We start from the raw sequence: 22,302 nt of genomic DNA, 5'->3' as shown, positions 1-22,302 counted from the left end.
CTATGAAAATGAAATACAGTAGCAGGCTATGTATCAATACTGATCTGAGGCCATATCTGACAACCATCAAACCCCACATTGACCTGCTTGTTGGCAGAATGCAAGCTCAGCCATCCAACTGATACTTGCCTAAAGGTACATTAATGTGAATAAAACTATTTGAAATATTCCTAGCTCATTATATCTAGCACTGCTTGTGTATCTGTATGTTTTTGGAATTGATTTGTATAGCTTATGAAGCAATATCCTGTAATCAGATAACTGGTGATCTTGCATTCCCATTAAAGAAAAATGTGAATAAATTTGTAAGTACTATAAATATTTCAACCAATTTCACATTAAGTAATTTTTTGCTTGAATGCCTCAGGTAATGATTATAAAATAGGCGAACTTTGCAATTAAATGCATGCAGCTGATTGCCAATGAATACCTACACTCCAAAAATAATGTAAATTTGGCCTTGTGGGTCGCCAAACCAAAAAGGCAAGGAAGCACAACTTTAGAAAACTTGATCCTAAGCTGCTCAGGATTTTAAAGGGAATGGCCAACCAGAGCTGGAAATGAGCCAGCAGAGCTGACCAAGACATTATGGTGCCTGAGGACAAGCAGCAAATGGCTCCTTCAACTCATGGGAGTTGTAGGCCAAAACATCTGGAGGGCCACAGTTTGGGGATGCCCGAGATAGAGAATCATGTCAGAGTCCAGGGGATCCAAAGGTTTTTCTCTAAGACACGCATCCCCAAACTGTGGCCCTCTAGATATTTTGGCCTACAACTCCCATGATCCCTAGCTAACAGGACCAGTGGTCAGGAAGGATGGGAATTGTAGCCCAAAACACCTGGAGGGCCGAAGTTTGGGGATGCCTGCTCTAAGACAATCACTTTTACTAGCAAAGAGTCCATGCCCTGCTTCTTAAGTGTCTCACAGGGACCTTTTGTGCAAGTACAGGAATTTTTAGAATGCCCTTTGGACATTTGCAACTCTCAGATTATTTCACAGGCCTTAAAAAACCTCTGCTGCCCATCAAATAACAAAGCAGGGTCTCTTCTTTGGGATGCTTGTAGCTCCGTTTTGTGATGAGACAAGCAGCTGTTCTGCCCAAGCAAATCTGTGACTGATTTTGTTACAACTGCATATTTGCTCAGGAATGCGTAACATTATAGTCTCTGTCTTGTCCTGTATACTGTACTGTATATTCTTTTCTAAAGCAATAAATAAAAATATAAAACATTACAATCGATTATAAAAACAATTAAAAACTGGTATCTATAGCATTCCAGCAATGGTTAAAACCAACATTAGCTAAAAAGGAAATAAAACACATGTAATTTCTACGTGTCTGGATAGGCGTGCCTGAACTAAGATGTTTTAAGCAGACATAGAAAAGAATAATTCATTCATTCATTGGAAGATCACAGGACAGTTTACAATATAAAAACACAATTCTATATAGAGCAATAACGAACAAAAACAATACCCGCCCCCGTCCAGAAGCCTGTCCTCAATGCCAGAGAGCTCCGCCCTGGAGCAAGAGAAGTAAAACCCGAAGACAATTGCCTCTGAGCATGTGCAGAGTGCCATTGGAACAACAATCCGTTCCCAAGATCCTGGGTTAAGAATACGCAGCAGATTGCGCGTCTTGCATGCAGCTTTAGAAAGGGAAGGGAAGAAGAAGGGAGCTTTGGGCAGAGAGACACCCCTCCCTCTCTTCTCTGCCGCTCTGGCTCCAGCCAAACTTGCAGCAGTTTGCCTGATTTGGGGCGGAGGGGTTGTCACTGTCCCTTTAACTAGCCGCGGCCGCCAGGAAGCAACGCATGCGCAGGGAGAGTTTGGCTTCAGGGGGTGGGATGGAGGGAGCGAGACCCAGCGGCCGCCGCCCCCCGGTGTCGCCCTAGGCCGGCTTTTTTTTTTTTTTTTTTTTGCGCGAGCGCTTGGGCCCGAGGCGCCGCCTGCAGGTTCCGCAAACCGCGGCCCTTGCGCGCAGGAGGAGCAGCCACAGCAGCAGCATCTGCCCCGCCGGCTCCTCCTCCTCCTGCTTGTCGTCCAGCGGGCAAAGAGAGCCGCTGCCTCAGAGCGCGCGGGCCTTTGTCCCTCCGGCTCAGCCGCGCACGGCTAGCGGGTCTGGCCGAGAGGAAGCGAGCGAGCGAGAGCGCGCGCGCCCCTTCCCCTGCTTCTCTCCCGCGCGCGCCAGTCCCCGCTCTTGGCATTGTGACAGGCGCTGAGCTCACCTGCCTCGCAGCCGGCCGGCTTTGGGCTGCGCCTCGGAAGCACCCCGCGAGGGTGAGGAGGAGGAGGAGGAGGAAGAGGAAAACCCTCCCTCCCTCTCTCCCCTTCTGCAACTGGCAGAAGAGCGTCTCCTCCGCTCGCCTACGCCCGAATCCCGCCGCCGCCTTTTGTTTGGCTTCTCTCAGCCGCCGGGCGGGCGGCGAGTCTCTCCGTTGGCTCCCCTTGGGATGGTTTCGTGGACTTGCTGCTCTACCGGCTGGCGATGCCCTGCTAGGTGAGTGAAGAGTAAATTCAGATTTAATAAGAATTAGGAACAAATTTTTAAAGTATGCATTTCTCCCACCCGCAAAAAAAAGAAAACACAAAAAACCCCAACCCCTAAATCCGCATCATTGCTGCGCTGCGCCTTTGCGTGTGAATGGATAGCAATTTCGTTAAATCGCCCAGAAATCGCTTCCTGAAGTCATTCGGGGATCCTCCGCCCTTCTAGTTGGAGGGCGGGAGAGTTTTGCCCTCGGCTCCCCTGGACGCTGCGGGCTCCTCGCGTGAATGAGCCACACCCTCTTTGTCTTGTCTGTCTTCAAGGGCCTCGGCTCGCTAACTGCCATGTCTCCAGCAGCGGCCAGCTCGGGCCCCAGCAAGCGCAAGAGGCCCGGCGGCGCGGCACCCTAAGCTAGCGGGACGCCGAGCCGGTGGATGCGGCTGCCGGCATGTCGGGCGGCAGAGTGGACGGCGGGGGGAGCGGCGCGGCCGCGCATCGGAGGTCCGAGGCCAGCGAAGGGGTGGTGCAGAGAGACGAGGAGCAGGAAGAAGATGCGGAGGAAGATCTTCGAGATGGAGGAGTCCCTTTTTTCGTCAACCGAGGCGGGCTGCCCGTCAACCAGGCTACCTGGGAGAGGATGTGGAAGCACGTGGCCAAGATCCACCCCGAGGGAGAAAGGGTGGCCCTGAGGATCCGGGGAGCCACTGACCTGCCCAAGGTGAGAGGGAGCTGTTTTGTGCAGGACGAAGGCAGGTGTAAACTGAATCTCAGAGTTACAGGCCAGCGAATGAATGAAATGAGAAGATAGAGGGGGAGGGGGAAATCTGGGATTGAAACCCGGCAATGTCAAGATTCTAGTTAATAGTGAGGAAGGAGATGAACTGCAGAGTGAGTATGCAAACTGCTAGGGTTCTGCCTTTGCATACCTGAGACGGTATCAACAGGTCTTTGATGTTTTTGTGTCCTCTACATTAGCGACTTCTTGTTTGTTAATGAAGTCAGGATCTTCCATAGCAGCACAAGGGAATGCAGAATTCTTGGAACAATGTTTGGGAATGCTGCCTGTTTTAATGTGGAGTGCGCGCAGATTGGCTCCAGAAGTGCCCTTTGTGTACATTAGTGATTGAAGTAACTCAAGTAGCCTCTGATAGCACTATCCGGCTTTTGAACAACTTTGTTAAAATATTAATGCTGAAAGCATATGAGGTTGGGACATGTGCTGGGGAAAAGTACCGGTAACTAAATAACATGCACATCATCATCCAAGGCTGTATAACTATGTGTTGAGAATTGACTTGCAAAAGGGCTACAGAATAGGCATACTGCAACTAGTTTGGGCTAGAAAAGGAACCGTTTTGAGGAAGAGACGGTATTAGGAAAAGTTTTGCCATAATTTTTATACTGGACAGATGAGGCTAGTATACTACTCTTGATGCCTACAGTATGATATGAAAAGGTCTCAAAGTCTCCCTTGTCTTGCCACCAGGCACGCAACATTACAACAGTTTCATTTATTGAAAGAGGAGTGCAAAAAAAGGCACTTCAGGCTCCCTGTTACACCATTTGATTCCACTGGAGACATTGTGGTTTTTAAAGGGCAACATATAGATACTACATTTTGTTAAAGGGCAACGTACAAAATAGAGAAGCTTCAAATCTGTTGACCTGCCGCCATAAGAAGTCAGATAATATGGCTTTTAGTGGGAAACATTTATAGCCATTGCAACATTAAGCTGATCAAAGCTTTGGGATTTTGATAAACTGTGGGGATTATTATTATTTTAAAATGCTGTGGAGGAAGCCAGCTCCTTTCCAATTGTGTTCAAGTACAGAGGAGAACGCGGGTGGTGATGTGGGTTAAACCACTGAGCCTAGGGCTTGCCGATCAGGTCGGCGGTTCAAATCCCCGTGATGGGGTGAGCTCCCGTTGCTTGGTCCCAGCTCCTGCAAACCTACCAGTTCGAAAGCACGTCAAAGTGCAAGTAGATAAATAGGTACCGCTCCGGTGGGAAGGTAAAGGGCGTTTCCGTGCACTTCTCTGGTTCGCCAGAGAGCCAGAATTTTGTCATGCTGGCCACATGACCTGGAAGCTGTACGCCAGCTCCCTTGGCCAATTACGCGAGATGAGCGCCACAACTCCAGAGTCCGTCACGACTGGACCTAACGGTCAGGGGTCCCTTACAGAGGAGAAAGAGGTTTTGGTTGCTGTTTCCACCTGTGATTTCAAAACAAGAGAGCAATATGCCTATTGTATGAAGGCAACGAAGTGTGTACACAGTCCAGAAGATTCATCTGCAGAAGGGAAGGCAACAAATGCACTTTACAGCTATATGTGTGTACACACCCACAGACTAAGGATTGCTCTTGCTTGCTGTGTGCTGAAGGTGTCTCTGAAATGAACCAATGTAGGAAACCAAATTCCAGATCAGAGCAGCCATCTTATTATGTTGTGGCAAAAATGACTAGTGGGTAGCCATCAACATTTATCGTGGTCTGAGCTTGGTCAAGGTGCCTGAAGTGATCTAGACCCTAAATGTATAGGGAAGATTCAGGAAAAAGAGTTGCAAAAGAGTTGTAGGTGCCGACTTGTATCAAATCAAGTAGTGTAACATTTAATGGAGGCAGACAAAATGCGAATGCCACAAACCTTAACAGTCTCAGCCCTTAGTCCAGTGGGCTTGGGTGGTTTTTTTTAAAAAAAAATAGAATCCTGCAGTTCAAATCCTGAGGTGCAAAGAATGAGTTCAGGGTGGGCCGGATACCTCTGAGCACATGCTTAGCCCAGAAACTTCAGCTACGTTCTCCACACCCTTGATCTAGGGAGATTCCTCAGTAGCATGTGAAGGGATCCCTGCTGTGCACCCACAGCAGGGGAAAGTTTCTAGGGGTTTGCAACGGTAGCAAGCAGTTAAAGGTGCCAAAACCAGAAGGTTTGCCACATGGCTGCATTTTCAAGTAGCTTCCATGCCGAGGACTACATTCATGAGCGGGACCTTGGCTGCTGTTACCATGTATGGCAGATGGTTAGCATGCTTGCCTTAGACAAAACAGCTGTTAATAGCAAGTGCAACCAGTATTAAGTGGAGTCCACTCTACTTCCCCATTTCAAGAGTGCTGGCTTTCCATCTGTCCTTGCTCTCGCCAGACTGCTGTCACCCTTGACTCACCCAACTCAGCCAGCTGACATTGCAATGCACCAAATGCCCCCCTATACTGTCTTTTCTTCCTCATGCTCTTTAGTAACGTAGCTTTCCATTATTTATTATAAAAAATCCAATACACAGTTCTCTGGGTGATGTGTAGAAAGTTTTTGGACAAGTTTTTAAAGAAGAAGAACAAAATAGATAAAAGACCATCCCAATGCCACCATATCACAGAGAGCAAAATCTAATAGCAGCCACAGTCACTTGGATCAAGTGGTCTTGATCACAGAAACCTAAAAACCATCTCTGAAAGCAAAAAACAGTCCAGCTGTAAAAGGCCAAAAAAAGGAGAGTATTAACTGTTCAATGTAATTAATATTAAAATGTCCATTTAAAATGGGAGGATGTTAAAAAGTTGTGGGAGAACAAAAAGTTGTGGTGTGCAGAAAGGCCAATTAAGTAGGTGCCATGGAGGTGTTCCTCAGTTGCGATGAAGTGGGGTCATGGCTGCATCCATGGAGTAACTCTCCGTGCTTGAGCTTGAAGGAGCACTTTAAAAGGGGGGCTCCATTGATTATATTAAGGTACAGAGACAGGTCCATAAGGGGAGATTTGGGAATAATGGTTATAGAAGATCCAGGTTGACTTATTTATTATGAAAGAAGTGAACAAAAGTGCATCTCAGAGTTAGTACTGGGCTATATTATGTACCACTTAAGACCACATTAAAGGTACATGATACTTTATTATTGTACTATTTCCCTAGATGCTTTGAGACTTAATGCTAGAACACACTAGACCTGCCAAATCTACACAGTTCCAAAGCATCTCTGTAATCTTTTTTTCTGTAGGCTTCAAATCTGGATGAGATCCAGTCCCAAGTTCTCAGAGTCAAACATGGGTGGCTGTCAAGTCTAGTAGTTCAATGCCAGGAATTCACACTTACGTAGATTTATGGTTTTGTCTGTATTGCAAAATGCAACGAGAGTATTTTGTGTGGGAGCAGTTGCAAACTAACAATGGTGTTCACTGTCCTGCCTCTGAGGAAAATATATATGCTTTGCAAATCTTCTACAATGTAGACTCTCCAGTAAAGCATTGTCTTTTTTTGGGGGGGGGGCCTCTAAAGCCTATTGACCTTGACCACTTTAATGTTGCATTAGATGCCCAGTTATCTCTGATGGCATCCTACATTGAATGCACACTGCCAGTCCACATGGAGACCACCTTATTACATGAAAACTTTTCTGCTTCCTTTCAGATACTCCCCTGAACATGATGAAACAATTCCTAATCATGTTAACTGGCTCAGGAATCAAACTTAAGAAGAACAGGATTTCAGTCCTTGAAAAAAAATCCAAAATGCCTAAGACCAAACAGCCATGCATTTAAAGGGGGGAGACATAATGTGGACACCCCTACATTAAAGGGGAGAAAGGCAGGTGCAAACCCACATTTTTCTCTGATGTGGACAAGCACACTGTCTCTTCTTGGCTGTGCTGCTGACTTCACTGAGTAGCCATAAGCACGACACTCTGCTTTTCAAAGCTCTTCAGAAAGGGCTAGCAGCCACAGATTTATGTTTCCTTTTAGCAGTTGCTTGGATCAATTAAAGCTTTTGCTTGGACATATTTTGAGTGGAAAGCAGCAGGGCAGTGTCCCAACAAAGCATTAACACAGCTTATCAGTTAGCTTTGAGATAAAAGGGGCAGATTACTGTCTCTCCTTCTTCCCTCCCTCCCTTTCACTAAGTGAAGACTAGGATGCTGGATAAAGATGAAACCTTAACCTAGTCTGGGCTCCAGGCCCAGGTTTGTGTAGACAAGTATACAGAATTCCTCATCAGTTTAATTGCTTAAGTGAAGGACTAGTCATAGGTATTAGGAGATTCTTCTGCACTTTTAAGTGGTTTCAGTTACACTGGGAATATTTCATATGCCCTTGAGGTAAAGCAGATGGGGAGAAGCAGCAACAGCAACTTCTGCTTCTTCCAGCAGAGGAGGAAGCAACTAAGAGAACTGTTTTTTAACATAGCTGCAATTTAGATAAGGCACAACTTCTGTATGGGTTAGGTTGACTAGCATCTCTTCTAGTATTTGGAAGGCTGTGTGTGGAGGTTTGTTTGTTTTTAAAGGTTTTTGTGCCTCCACCATCCGCTTGTTATCTGTAGCTTAGCTCCTTGGCTTAAGGAGTGTGTTGTTGATTTAAAAAAGGGGGGGGGGAATCTGGAATCTCCCAGGCAGTTCTCTCCTCTCTTACACCTTAAAAATGCCCAAGTGCCTGTACTGCATTTCTGGAAGCCCATCGAGCATTATGACTTTGTTTGGCAAGTACATTTCGGCTCTCCATTTTCTCTTTCTCCGGTGCACACCCTTTCTGGAGAAACTAATAACTGCTAAATGTTGCACCTGAACCACCTGAAGTCATATAGACCTTTAATGGCTCTGCCTAAGGGCTGGTCTCTCTGTGTTTAGCATGCTTAGATTTCAGACCACAGCTCATCATCTTGAATAGTAATAAGCTCTACAGCACCAGGAGTGGCTGTAGGTGCTCTAATTCCTACCCCTCGTTTTAAACGCCTTCTGCTAAGAGTGGCTGCGTGGTACTGCTAGCTGGGGCTCCTGCACTGTTGTTCCCTAAGAGATGTGAAAAGTATTCCTCATTTACAGGAATACCCTGTCCTTTTCACCTACATCTACCGTACTTGTTACTACTACCTATCATTGTTAATGCTCGCATAACACTCCTTAAGTCTGTGATGCACATTTTTATTTCTGCTGCAACTGCTTTCCAAATTACTTTGTGGTATCCTCCTAGCTCATCCTGCATATCAAAGCTCCTTCCTTCCTTCCTTCCTTCCTTCCTTCCTTCCTTCCTTCCTTCCTTCCTTCCTTCTTTCTTTCTGAGAATTTTTTGGGATAATCAGATTTCTCTTTTAGCTATCTGAAAATGGAATAATTCCCTCTTGATCGCTTGCTCTGCATGACTATCCTCAGGTGACCAGTAATAAAAATGAGCTATTTCGTGTGGTTCTGTGGAGCGATGATTCAATGTGCCTTTGGTGCTGTGTCTGGGTGTGGGCTGTGTCTGTAAGTTGATGTCTGTTTGGTGATCTCATACCTTGCCTCCACCCTCCCCCTTTTATGCACAGATTCCCATACCAAGTGTGCCTACGCTCCAGCCATCCACTCCTATCCCTGAGCGCCTGGAAGCTGTACAGCGTTATATCAGGGAGCTTCAGTATCCTTTTAACCTCTGCCACATTGCCAAGGAATAAAAAGGGAAGCCGGGCAAGTTCCCTGCTTTGACCACAAAAGAGAATTTCTGCCTGCTTGCAACTTCAGGCCAACTGGGGAAAGAAGCCCAGTCCCCTCCCAAAGGAAACTGCTGTTTGTTACAGCCTGTGGTTTTGCCATCTAAAACTAGCTTCCTTTTATTTGTTCCCTTGGCATCTCTGTGTAAGCAAGATGAAGTTAATCCATTGGAGGCTTCTGGCATGAGAAATGCACCATTCAAATGCATTTTACTTGATGCCCATTGTGCAATCCAAAGGGAGGAACTCTGCATTTAATTCTTTGAGGAAGGTCAAGGACAGTAGATAATGTGCTGCTCTCCTTTGCCTAGCTTTGGTAAAGAAGAGGAATTTAACATTGTGTTGCTGAAGGCTCTGGGCCAGGGGTAGGCAACCTAAAGCCCAGGGGCCAGATGTGGCCCAATCTCCTTCTAAATCCGGCCCGCAGACGGTCTGGGAATCAGCGTGTTTTTACAAGAGTAGAATGTGTCCTTTTATTTAAAATGTATCTCTGGGTTATTTGTGGGGTATAGGAATTTGTTCATTCTCCCCCCCTCCCAAATATAGTCCAGCCCCCCACAAGGTCTGAGGGACGGTGGCCCGGCCCCCTAATGAAAAAGCTTGCTGACCCCTGCTCTTGGCTGTGCTAAAAGCCATCTGTGTAGGTGCCCATAACTGCAACTGGCACCAGTGGGGGCTTTTCTGTGGCTGCATGGCCAGAGAAGGGATGGAATTTCATTAGTATTGTGGCCAGAGGGAGAAGGATTAAACTTCTCCATGCACAACTGCAGCCCTGATGAAAATTGGGAGCTATGGACTTGCTATTTAATAATAAAAGCAACAGTCTTGGCATGGTTTCTAATTATGCATTTAGCATCACATCTAGTTTGTCCCAGAGCACCCAATTTCTCTTCTTGTTGTTTTTGTGCTGTTGGTGCTTTGCTAGCTAGGAGTTTTGTGATTGCAGCAACTTCAGTCACCTCTTCCAAGCTGTGTGGCCCTTAATTCCTTGTTCCCAGGTACAATCACACTGGGACACAGTTCTTTGAAATCAAGAAAAGCAGGCCTTTGACTGGGTAAGTACTATCACTCTGAAGTCACCCATGTTGGATCTTACCTTCTCTGAAGACTCTACTGAGGCTGGCCAAAAGGCCCAGGCTGAGCTCTTTGTTGGCTGACGTCTCAATGACTTGCCTCCCAAGGGAGGCACAGCACAAAAACTGAACTATTAAGTTGGATGCAGCTGCTTGGAGTTTTGACTTCTTGGCCAAACTACAGTACAAGAGCACAGTGCTCTTCCAGATGCTGAGGACCCATTAATCAGCATCCTGGAAAGTATGCATAATAGCCTGTAAAAGAGCAAGGTTCTGTCATTATTTTCTGGATTTATAAGCCTTACACCAGGCATAGGCAAACTCCCCCCTCCAGATGTTTGGGACTACAATTCCTATCATCCCTGACCACTGGTCCTGTTAGCTAGGGGTGATGGGAATTGTCCCAAACATCTGGAGGGCTGGAGTTTGCCTATGCCTGCCTTACACTGATAGTCCATATACTTTCTGCTTCAGTATCCCTGAACTCCATGCAGCATAGTATTTCGGAACCTTTGTCATTATTGATGTCTTGCTTATATAAATACATTCAGCTCGTTCACTGGACATTCCTGATTATGGGTGGCTTTTTGCAGACCTCCGTTCCACCTTGCACTTGTTCCTCCTACCTTGGGACATCGAATAACAGAAGTAAGAGGAACACCATGGGTTTGATCAAAATAGAAATTAATCCAAATATATGTGCAGGATGCAGTCTGGCTTGGAAGATGAAATGTCACTGAATTATTGAAGGGAAACTGTGTCATCAGTGAGGAAGAGGGATGTGGTGAGGGGAACTTAGTCTGAATCAAGCAAAGGGTTTTCCCTCTCTCCTTGTGCGACCAGACGATTCTGTCTTCTCCCAGACCACTCTCTCTACCTATGTTCTGCTTGACACTAGCTCCCTCCCCCCCCCCTTAATTCTCTTGCACCTCCTGTTGTCTTGTTCCATAGGCTGATGGATCTGGCCAAGGAAATGACAAAAGAGGCTCTGCCAATCAAGTGTCTGGAAGCTGTGATCCTGGGAATGTATCCTTTTCTCTCAGGAGAGTGTGTGCATATCAGTTCAAGCACAATAATTTCAACAGGATGGCTTTAATATTGTAGCATTTGAAGCCCACCACATCATGTCATTTCAAACCAGCTAGCAAAATACATCTGGTATTACCAAGCATTCAATTTGGGGGAACAAATTATTGCCCTAATAATCTATATATATATAAATGTAAAAATTGTGAAAGTGCGTGTTCCACTTTCCCCTGTAACCACTTGACCAATCGCCCTGAAATTTTGACACAGCGATCCAGGCCACTCCCCGAGCATTGTTGGAAAAGAAAATCCCTCAAATCTCACACCTGGGCAGGTATAGACCTGGTTTTCCACAAAGTAAACACTTCCCAGGGACAACAGAGGGCTCAGACAAAAGTGCATGCTGGGAAATAGAACCCAGAACCTAACAGTTCCTTCTCCAAAGGTGGGGGCCAGGGTATGGAGATACATGGGGGAGGGGCCAACACTCCCCAGGGACAACAGAAGGCTCAGACAAAAGTGCATGCTGGGAAATAGAACCTAGAAGCTGACAGTTCCTTTTTGAAGGGTGGGGGCCAAGGTATGGAGATACAGGGGGGAGGGGCCAACACTCCCCAGGGACAACAGAGGGAAGGGTATCCTACCTAAACACAGGGATGAGCCGGGGTGGAGGGAGGAGGGGCAGGATAAGTCATGGATCGGGACGGGGGGGGGGTCACAGGAAAGAACCACAGCAACGCGTGGCCGGTTAGCTAGTAAATAAATAAAAATATTCAGGAGGTGACAAAAGACCGACATCAAGGAAGGGCATGGTGAGTTTCCTCAGGCAGGGAGTTCTCTTGTGTGTCAACCAAGAAGAACCAAATGAGCTTTGTACCAAATAGTCTTTTTGGTCCGCTGATGCTTCAGGACTATGCCCAAGTACATGACTGCATGTGGATATCACTTAGAGGAGAAGGTCCCTCCAAAGCAGACAGGTCTGTTCAGCTTGTATCTTCAGGTGAGATCAATGGGGTTTGCTATCTAGATCTACCTATCTGGATATAATCAACCAAGGTGGCTAAGATATCGTTGGAGATGTGGGGAAGGGCCCTTACTATATTCTTCTTTCTGTTGTACCATCTGTTTCCTGAATGCTTCACCATTCACAGTTACCTCACCAACAACATGCCAACCCTGGAGCGTTTCCCCATCAGCTTCAAAACCTACTTCTCAGGGAACTACTTCCGCCATATTGTGCTGGGAGTGAACTTTGGGGGCCGCTATGGTGCCCTGGGCATTAGTCGGCGTGAGGATCTCATGTACAAAGCGGCCACTTTCCGCACGCTGAGCGATCTGATCTTTGACTATGAGGAGGCGTACCAGCGCTGTTGGCACACCCTAAAAAAGGTGAAGCTTGGCCAGTGTGTGTCCCATGACCCACACAGCGTGGAGCAGATTGAGTGGAAGCACTCCATCTTGGATGTAGAGAAGCTGGGCCGTGATGACTTCCGCAAGGAGCTCGAGAGGCATTCCCGTGATATGAGGCTAAAGGTGAGAGGGTGGGAGATGCTGTTACCTTGCGAGTGGTTTATTAACGCTGAGTTCTGTTTGCTGGGGTCAAGCCTTAAAGCCAAAAGCCCTCGGTTTAGTTTGTCTAGTTCCCTCCAGAGGTTGTTGGACAATTACTAACATGACTATTATAATCATTATTCATTAAATTTGTATACTGCTCTTCATCCGTAGATCTCAGTGGTGGTTCACAGCATAAAAATACAAGGTAAAAACACAACATACATAATAAGAAGAAGAACAAACCAAACCAATAACCCCCTCTCCCCTACTACAACAGCTCCAATCATGCCTTACCATTGGCCATGCTGACAAGGACTGGTGGGATTTGTGAAGGACGCAGTGTTGGCTGTCCTTGAATCCTCTTACCGTACTTGTATGCCTGTTAATGAATGTTATATGCCATGCTTTAGGGCAAAGTCTTTAAGAGTCTCTTGAGTGCTAGGCAGAAGTGGGCTGAGGAATGGAGAGGAGAATTGTTTGCTTCTCCATTGATCCAGGCCTCAGATCTGTCTGTTAACTCCATTTTTATATTGTGTTTTTATTAACAAACTGATAACTGCAGTATCTCGTTTATTCTGTAGATGTACCAAGGATTCCATCAGGCTGCAGCAGATGGAACCAGGGCTACTCTCTCTGCTCTGCTGAGAGAGCAGCTTACTTTGGTTCCTCCTCTCCCTGAACTGTTTTATATTCTAGTTGGTCATTACACAATAAGTACTATATTTCTGTAAGAATTGGTGTGTAATTTGCTTCCCCCCCCTTCCTTCCTATCTCCTTTCTGTGTGGTGTGGTTTTACTGTAGATTGTAAGCCTCTGGGCAGAGACCAGTTTTACTGATCATACGCAAGCCACTCTGGGAGACTTTCTAGTGGAACAGCAAGGAAAAAATGCTTTAAATTAATAAGGCGTCGATGTGAGATGGTGCAAGACAGCTCACACTGTAGTAAAATGCATGCAGAACCACCAAGAGTTGACACAGTAAAATGGCCAAGAGTATGAGCTGGGCCATCCCTGATTAAAATCTCACTCCGCCATGCTCTGCAGCCAATCGGAAGCTGCGAAACTCCCGTCGGATGTTCGGCTTCCAAAAATAGTTCACAAACCAGAACAGTCACTTCCGGGTTTGCGGCATTTGGGAGCCAAAACATCTGAGACCTAAGCTGTTTGAAAACCAAGGTATGAATGTAAAACCAAGGCTCTCCCCATCCTGGTGCATTCCTGTTTTGGCCTATAACTCCAATCGGCCCCAGCCAGCGTGACCAATGGTACTAGATGGTGAGAGTTGTAGTCCAAAACATCTGGAGATGTGCAAGTTGAAGAAGGTTGATTAATGCAACATATTGGTTATGTGCTTTGAACATTTCAGAAGGAGCTATACATAGATGCTTAGTGTTAGCATTCTCCGCCGTAACCTCCTTCTCCTTGCTCTTAATGTTTACTGCACTTGTCGGATGTGAATTTACATGGCTGCTGTGGGAAGAACCTACGGTAATGGCTTCTACTGCTCATTGTCACTTTCCTCCTCCTAGATCAGCAAAGGAACAGGGCCACCATCACCCACCAAGGATAGGAAGAAGGATGTGTCATCCCCACAGCGAAGCCAATCCAGTCCACATCGTCGCAACAGCAGGACAGAACGGCGGTGAGTGCAAAGGATGTTGATTCTATGCAGATGACCAACCCTGGTGTGGGATTTTTGTCCCCATATCTCTCCTCATTTATTCTTATTCATTTCACTTATGAATCACTTCCCCTGAGACATTCCACAGCATTTTGCAATATAATAAAAACGTATTTGGAACAGTTGCCTTCATAAAAACAGTTAAAGCAATTGCATATAGAAAAATGATTTATATGAAACAGCAATAGAATATACATACTATTAATTAAAATCCAATAGCTGTAACAACTTAGTGTAGTTTAAGCATGCAAACACATATGCAGTACACACTTTTTGAAACTTTATAGCTGGTTGTGAGCTGAGGCACATGTCATAAAAATTTACTTGCATCTTTTGGGTGTGTACAGCCTCTGATTGCTTCTTCAGCACCTCGCTTTCCATCTGTTTGGATGTTGTGAAGTTGATCATAGCACCTACCAGCAACTTTAAAAGTGTTGTTACATTTATTTCTTTGCTATCTTTGAGCTTTTAAGTGCAGCTCCTCAGTCCTACAGAGCAATTCTGAAGATGTTTATTTAAGCATAAGCCCAACTATGTTCAGCTGAGGTGTGGGGAACCTTTGGTCCTCCAGATGTTGCTGAACTACAGTTCCCATCATCCCTGGCCATTGGCCATGCTTGCTGATGCTGATGGGAGTTGTAGTCCAGCAACATCTGCAAGGTCAAAGGATCCCCACTTCTTCCCTAGCAAGCATGTGTTAGGACAGCAGCTTCAGTGTTCCACAGAGTTGGGGCAGAAATCTGCACCTGCATCTAGGTCAAGGAGGTCTTCTCTCCCTGATATGCATAGCAGAAAATAAATCCATGCCATCTGCAACCTCACCCACTCCCCTCTGGCTTGGCCAGATCACTGTGGGGAAGCTTAGCAAGAAGTTGGCACTACTTCTAGCCTTCCCCAAAGCTGCCACCATCTCTCCCAAGGTCCCCTGAGGGTAAAGCGGATGGATAGTTGGGGACTGAAAATGTGGCTGGCCAAGCCAAGACTTGGACCTCTGCCTGAACTTAACTCTTTGAACACTCAGCATGTCCAGCTGGCTGAAAATCTGTCCCATCACTGTAGTAGCCGGGTGGGGCATTGAGAGGTGCTTCTTCGACCCTCTCTTTAACAGTTGGAAAAGGTTCTGCACAACGATACTCCATTTCACTTGTGTTCCTCCCTTTCCCCTTTTCTCTCCCCTACCCTTTAGACCATCTGGAGAGAAGAAGCCTACAGAGCCCAAAGCTATGCCGGATCTCAACGGTTACCAAATCAGAGTATAAAGAAGTCTTCTCACCATTCAAGGATTGCTTTCTGGACACTTGTTTGGACCGAGTCTGCCCAAAAGGGGCGCAGTGTGTGGGGAAAGCGGCACAGGAGGCATGAAGTGCTGTTTTCCTCTGAGGTATTTCCTGCAATGCTGACCCCCAGAGCACTATTCTGTGGGGTACAGGGCATTCTGGGAGTTTGCTTCTCTGACTTTTAAAAGGGTGATTTCCTCCCCCTTTATATATATATTTTGTAATCCAGCAGCTAAACAAACTGCACAAGCAGTGGACTCTGCCAGCCAGTGTTGCAGTGATGTACAGTATTGGTAAGAAAAGTCATCTTTTTTGCTGAGTTGATGGCGAGACTCTTGTGTCCGCCAGCCCAACCGGAACTGAACTTCTTAATCCCTTTAGGGGGGGCATATTTTCCACCCTTATTTCTGAAAGAATCAAGCTGGTATGAGGCCTCGGAGAAGGAGAAGTAAGGTCTGGAATCAAAAAACTGAATCCTGTGGAAGAATTTTTGAATTTGTACCTTCTGAGAATTTTAATATTTTTATCGAGTTGGAGTGGGGAGAAAGCAAACACCGTCTTTGCATATGCCCTGAAACCACCATCTTGTACTTCTGTTTCAAATGATGGAGTGCCTTGTATGATGAGAACAACGCTCTCCTGCAATTCCTGCAGCAAGGTGAAGCTGGCCGGTTTGATGTCCCAGGAAGTGAGCCTTCATAGCAGGCAGCTCAGGAGACACCTGCATTTCTTGCATGCAGAAGCCAAATGAAGGATAGTAGCGTCTTAACTGGCCTAACCGTGGCCCTCGGCCACTGTGATGCATTCAAGAGATTGGTTGGAGACCAGTTTTCCATCTCTTTACTTTCTGGTGCTATTCTGCTGTCTCGAGTGCATTGGCAGAACATCATAGCCTTTCAAGGTGGGAGTGTGATGTGGATGCAAAGAGCAGATCCATATGACTTGACTCCATGAGCATTTCTTCTTTTTAAAGAAAAAAGGATGTTTTGCGCTCCCTCTCTTTTAGCAACACAACCCTTGCTCGTTCTCTTTATCAAGGTGTTCATTTGTTGTTGTCCTTTAAAGGTCACACACTGATTATTCGTAAGGTATACCCATAGCCTTTTTAAAAATGTAGATAGTAACATATAATGGGGGGGGTACCAGCCACATCACACCCTGTGGATTTGTCACTGTTTGTGCCCACTTTTCTGGTCCGTCTGTGTGCCCCCCACCTCTGCTCATCATATTCCAGATAATGAAAAGTGTGGGGTTTTCTATGTCTGTCCTTGACTGAAGCCTTGTTGCCCTTCTGTCTGCCATATGTTTTTAGCGGGAAATTTGTGCCAGTGCACCTGTAAATCCTTTTTTTAAAACCCCTAAAACTTAAGCCACCTTGTTAATTAAATGTGGTAGCACATCTCAGTGCTCCATCCATGTCCCTTTCTCAAGAAACATGGGCGGATAGGTGGGCTGGTGGCTGTGGGTGCTGTTGGGACAATTTCAGCGCTTAATTTAAAGGGGAGAAATCTCTGCATCTGGAATGGTAATTGCAGATAGTGTGTATGCAGAAGACAGGCCCTGGGATGATAAAGGATGATAAACTGAAATGTGGGGAGGACTAGTATGGCCACAACCTTAAAAGAAGCCTGCTCTGCAAACGGGGCTGAGCTGTCCCTCCCAGGCAGCAAGTGAATCTGAGATGCTGCTGTGACAAATGATACTCACTCGTCACTCATCCCTGTTGATTAGCTTATGGTTTCCTTGGGTTCAATTGGCTTTCAGAGCAGTGTGAACTCAGCAGTAGCTGAGAGAGGGGACAGTGCACAAAAGGGCTCATGTATTATGTAAGGGACGCAGCTTAAAGCAGGGAAGAGAAACCTGATGCACTCCAGATGGTCTTCTGACTCCCTCTATTCCTAGCCAGCATGGTCAGTGGCCAGGGATAATGGGAGTTGCAGCCCAATAACATCTGGAGGGTTGCAAATTCGCCATCCCTGCTTCAAGAGTGTAAAGCACTTGCTTCACAGTATCATGTTTCCTAGTTCTCTTTTTCCATAGGATTTTAGGATCTGTTCTGTCTGTGGATTTTCCATCATTTTTTTCCAGGAAGTCTGATTGCCTTTTACCACTCTTCCACCCCTGGACAGACAATATTTCCCAGGTTTTTACTTAAAGGGGGGGGGACTCGTTTTACTTAACTGCCTTTCTGTAGCAGGGTTGAGCTGGTCTTCCTCTTGACTAGTGAGCTGCTGCAAAGTAATTAAACATTTCAGAAGATGGTGTGCTGTGGGTGTCTCTAGCTATAGGGCCAGGGAGTGTTGTCTGAGATCAGTATTTTATTTGTGAGTTGTGGACGGAGGAAGAGGCAATATAGTGTGGGGCTGTGGGGCCCAAAGAGGAGGTGAGATCGTACAGTATGTTAACATAATTGGGGTGGGGGTGGGTGGGAGTTCACACGTGGAATATTTAACATGTCTTACTACAATATGGAATGTGTACAGACACTTATGAGCCAAATGCAAACATACCATATTAGAAATTGTTCACAGATAAAAAAATACAACACTTTTGGATCATTGTTTAAGGAACCATCCAACTTGCTTGTTGCCTGTCTCCTTTTGTGTCTCTACAATTAAGAAGAAGAAAAAGATTTTAAATATGACTGGATCATATTTATATTTAAAGATGGGTGTTCTTTTTGTAGTTCACATTGAGCCTAGTTTTAGGTAATAAATAGTGAAATTCTACTGAAAACGAAGCCTGTATTAATCCATTAGCAATTGCCTGTATTGAAATGTCTGAAATATCTTCCTCTTTAGAATACTGGGTCCTCTCATCAAACTGCTCCAACTATCCCTTGTTTTTTCTTTTTCCTAGCTTGTTAACTGCCAAGTTTATCTGCAAAAGAAATGTATTATGAAAGGGGTGAGGGGGATCACATTCATTACTGGGGCCATGAACCTTTGGTGGCTGAGAGATGAGCCTTCATGTTGAGTCATCCTCCAGAGCCAAGTTTCAAGATTAGATGTAAAGGAGTTTGGCATCCATCATGTGGTCCTTGATGTGAACTGATAGTGATCTCTCTGCAGGAAGATCCTTATAAAGAAGCAGTCTAGGTTTGGTGGGTTGCCTTGTTCATGAAACTTACAACAAATGTGAAAGTAAACATTACACACAATTGGAACAAGTGTTCTTTTGCCAAGCCATGTAGCAGTCTCTGCCTGTTTTTGCCTTTGTTTTGTTTTCTTAAAAAAATTAAAAGACTGGCTGTAAACAGAGTGCTTTAGTTGGCAAGCTGGAACAGACTCTGAGGAAAGCTGCAACTAGCAATTCAGCTGTGGCCGAGGTGAGAACTGGGTATATTTGCAACAAAAAGGCACAAGGGGAAATCAGTTTTAGTGATCTTGAGGGGAAGAAGCTGTTTGCTGTCTCTGCTGAGCTTTATAATTACAGGGAGGTGGATTGTGACAGAAGGTTAGGAAAGAACTCAATTGTCATCAAACTCATGGGTGCGAGTATTTTGAGCCACTGGCCCCAAAGAAGGATGTCAAAAATGCCAGAATGACCAGTTCTAGTGCTTAATTAAAAGAATGATATTATATCAGTTGAGCCTGCCAGGTCTCCCTGCCTTTACAGACGTTGGACGGACATCGCAGCAAGGAGATAGCTTGCTCACACCCAAGCAAACATTCATGCCTTCTTTCTACACAGAGCAGCACATGTCACTCTGGCCAGGACTTCGCATCACTCCACCTGCCCAGATGAGGGCATAGGTGGCAAATGCCCAAGTCTTACAGGTAGTTCCCCTTTCTGGGCTCAGAGCCCACCACCCCAAGAAGAAAATGAAATGTTTGGATTTGATGTCCCACTTTATCACTACCCATAGGAGTCTCAAAGTGGCTAACATTCTCCTTTCCCTTCCTCCCCCACAACAAACACTCTGTGAGGTGAATGGGGCTGAGAGACTTCAAAGGAGTGTGACTAGCCCAAGGTCACCCAGCAGCTGCATGTGGAGGAGCGGAGACTTGAACCCGTTCACCAGATTACGAGTCTCAGATTAAGGGTAGCATCAAAGCATGCCAATTAGCCTATATCAAAGCAAGTGATTATAAATATATATTGAGCTCAGGATTACAATTACCAGTTAATTGTGAGGTTACCTTGCTCCCCAGTTCAGGGGAACAACAGGTTGACTTAAAGCAGTTCTGATCAAACACTCTACCTGGAGGAAACACAAGGCACCTGTTGGAGAACCTCTGCATGTTGCAGACACCCTGGAGCAGGTCTGGAACCAGTTTGTACAACTGAGAAGCTGCTGTCGCTCTCGATGAACAGAGCCTGTGCCCCCATACAAGTACCACCAAGCTCCCTATTGCAGATGATGATGCATAGCGGAAGGAAAGCTTGTTTGCTATTTCTGATTTCTACACTGGGGAACCTTTGCCTAACCTTGGGACTCCCGGCATCACTGCATCAAAAACAACTGCCTTTGAAGGATAGCCAGTAAACAGAAATCACTGCATATCTCTTGTGACCCGAACCTATGTGTCTACACTTGTCTTCTGCTTGTGGAATGCTCTCCCCAGGAAGGCCTTTATTTCATATCTTTAGGCACCAGGCAATAATAAAAATAAAAATCTTCCCCAGGCCTTTGGATAATGATAATCTATGGCCTTTTAAACTTCTTGTTGTTTAGTCGTTTAGTCATGTCTGACTCTTTGTGACCCCACGGACACGCCAGGCACTCCTGTCTTCCACTTCCTCCTGCAGTTTGGTCAAACTCATGTTCGTAGCTTCGAGAACACTGTCCAACCATCTCGTCCTCTGTCGTCCCCTTCTCCTTGTGCCCTCATTCTTTCCCAACATCAGGGTCTTTTCCAGGGAGTCTTCTCTTCTCATGAGGTGGCCCAAGTATTGGAGCCTCAGTTTCAGGATCTGTCCTTCCAGTGAGCACTCAGGGCTGATTTCCTTCAGAATGGATAGGTTTGATCTTCTTGCAGTCCATGGGACTCTCAAGAGTCTCCTCCAGCACCATAATTCAAAACCATCAATTTTTCGGTAATCAGCCTTCTTTATGGTCCAGCTCTCACTTCCATACATCACTACCATTTAAACTATGGAGGGGCTATTGTTTGTTTGTTACTAGAGTAATTTTGAGTTTTTATATTATAAACTACCCTGTGATCCTCTGATGAAGGGCGGTATAGGCAATTAATTAATTAATACTAAATTATTCACTTGCCTGCTCTAAGATGTACGAAATGAACTTGTGATGTAGTGCCTTGTTAATTGACTGCTGTTCCTGCCCTTTTAACAGGCCAGAAAGTCAGCTATGCTAGGCTCCTTGGGGAATCCTAAAACGAAGCATGATCTCAGTAGCAGATGTCCTGCATCTCACCAAACCACTCTTCCCACTTGACATGGTGTGCTGACCACCTGCTTCAGACAACTTTGACTCCCTGTAAGCTGAGCAGAGCCTGGTGTGTCAGTAATAAGATGATGTTCATGGCACCTGTGGGTTTGCTTTGACATAATCAGTATGACTTACCCAGTTTTAGCAGCTAGGTTTTGTTTTCAGAGCTGTTGTCATAACAGCGCATAACCGAAGCAGATGGTTTGCTTTCTTCAGTGACTATTGTGTGCGCTCGGTATGGAAAACTAACACCATTTGTTGGATCTTAAGTAGATAACACGGACCCTCCTTAAGGTCTTGCCTCTCAATTCTGATTTTTTCTTCCCAAAGTTCTTTTCTCCACAATTTGTGCCATGTAAGGCAGCGTTTCTCACCAGACGCTGGCTGGTGTGCCGCGACGTGCGGCGACGAGAAGGGCAATTTGCATTGTCACGTGCCTGGCGGCTGCCAATAATCAACACTAACCCGCCGGAAAGGAAGCCGGCCGGGTCATGACGCGGGGCGAGCGCAGCTCTCAACAGCCACCACCACGGGAGGGTGGTTTTAGACAAACTTAAAGAAGCTGGCTGGATGAGCTCAACCTGAAACTTGCTGAGCAAAGGATTGTGCTGGCAGAGAAATCAGCGGCTTGTGAAGCCTTATTACAGGAGATTGCAACCAACACAGCAATTGGCAAGTGTTTCTTACAGTCATAATTATATAGTCAATATAGGGCGGCACAGAGTTAAATTTTTAAACTTTTTTAATGGTGGTGTGCCTTGTGATTTTTTTCATGGAACAAGTGTGCCTTGGCCCAAAAAAGGTTGAGAAACACTGATGTAAGGGAACAAAAACAGCATAAATCTCTCCCATCCCATACATTTAAAGCACATAGCTTCTCTGCAGAATCCTGGCAACTTTAGTTTAAGCCTGATGGAGCTACACTTCCCAGCCCCCTTTACAAACTCCAGGTCTCTGTGGCGGAAGCTATGTGCTTTAAATATAAGCTGTGGGTGTGACCTTGCAGGCAGTGATGGCCTCCGACAAGGATGACTTTAAGAGAGGAATGGACAAAATCATGGGAGGATAAGGCTATCCATGATGGCTATGCCAACAGAGGCAGTATCCTAGAAATTGAAGGAGAGGAGCATACTCTTGTGCACAAAAGCTGTCTGCAGGTTTCCCACAGGCGACTGTGAGAGTAGGATGCTGGAGTAGATGGGCCATTGGCCTGATCCAGTAGGTTCTTCCTATGTTCATAGTCCAATGGTGCTGCAAGGTGTTTATCATGAAAGGTAAGCTAAGCTCTGCTTTCTGTGGGCACTTTGCCCATTCTACCCAACTGCCAATAAAACAATTGTACTTCTGGGTTA

General features: G+C 45.8%; 1 protein-coding gene across 1 annotated transcript; it reads left to right on the top strand.

The window, feature by feature from the left end:
* Nucleotides 1-2,198: 2,198 nt before the first annotated feature.
* On the top strand, nucleotides 2,199-17,966 carry VASH1 (vasohibin 1). Its single transcript, XM_035108117.2, has 8 exons — nucleotides 2,199-2,500; nucleotides 2,812-3,206; nucleotides 8,783-8,871; nucleotides 9,943-9,999; nucleotides 10,969-11,043; nucleotides 12,195-12,576; nucleotides 14,127-14,239; nucleotides 15,465-17,966. The coding sequence occupies exons 2-8, from the start codon at nucleotides 2,937-2,939 to the stop codon at nucleotides 15,535-15,537; spliced, it is 1,059 nt and encodes a 352-aa protein (XP_034964008.1). The 5' UTR covers nucleotides 2,199-2,500; nucleotides 2,812-2,936; the 3' UTR covers nucleotides 15,538-17,966.
* The last annotated feature ends 4,336 nt before the right edge of the window (nucleotides 17,967-22,302 follow it).

The sequence above is a fragment of the Zootoca vivipara genome, chromosome 1 (assembly GCF_963506605.1).
Source record: "Zootoca vivipara chromosome 1, rZooViv1.1, whole genome shotgun sequence".
Lineage (NCBI taxonomy): Eukaryota > Metazoa > Chordata > Lepidosauria > Squamata > Lacertidae > Zootoca > Zootoca vivipara.
Note: the sequence above shows the minus strand (reverse complement) of the source record. Positions and strands in the feature narration are given on the sequence as shown.

What these genes read in the sequence shown, in the direction of transcription:
- VASH1 (XM_035108117.2), top strand. Translation starts at nt 2,937, where the DNA reads ATGTCGGGCGGCAGAGTGGACGGCGGGGGGAGCGGCGCGGCCGCGCAT. An exon ending in GAGCCACTGACCTGCCCAAG is followed by an intron (nt 3,207 to 8,782) that starts GTGAGAGGGAGC and finishes TTTTATGCACAG; the next exon opens with ATTCCCATACCAAGTGTGCC. An exon ending in AAAAGCAGGCCTTTGACTGG is followed by an intron (nt 10,000 to 10,968) that starts GTAAGTACTATC and finishes CTTGTTCCATAG; the next exon opens with GCTGATGGATCTGGCCAAGG.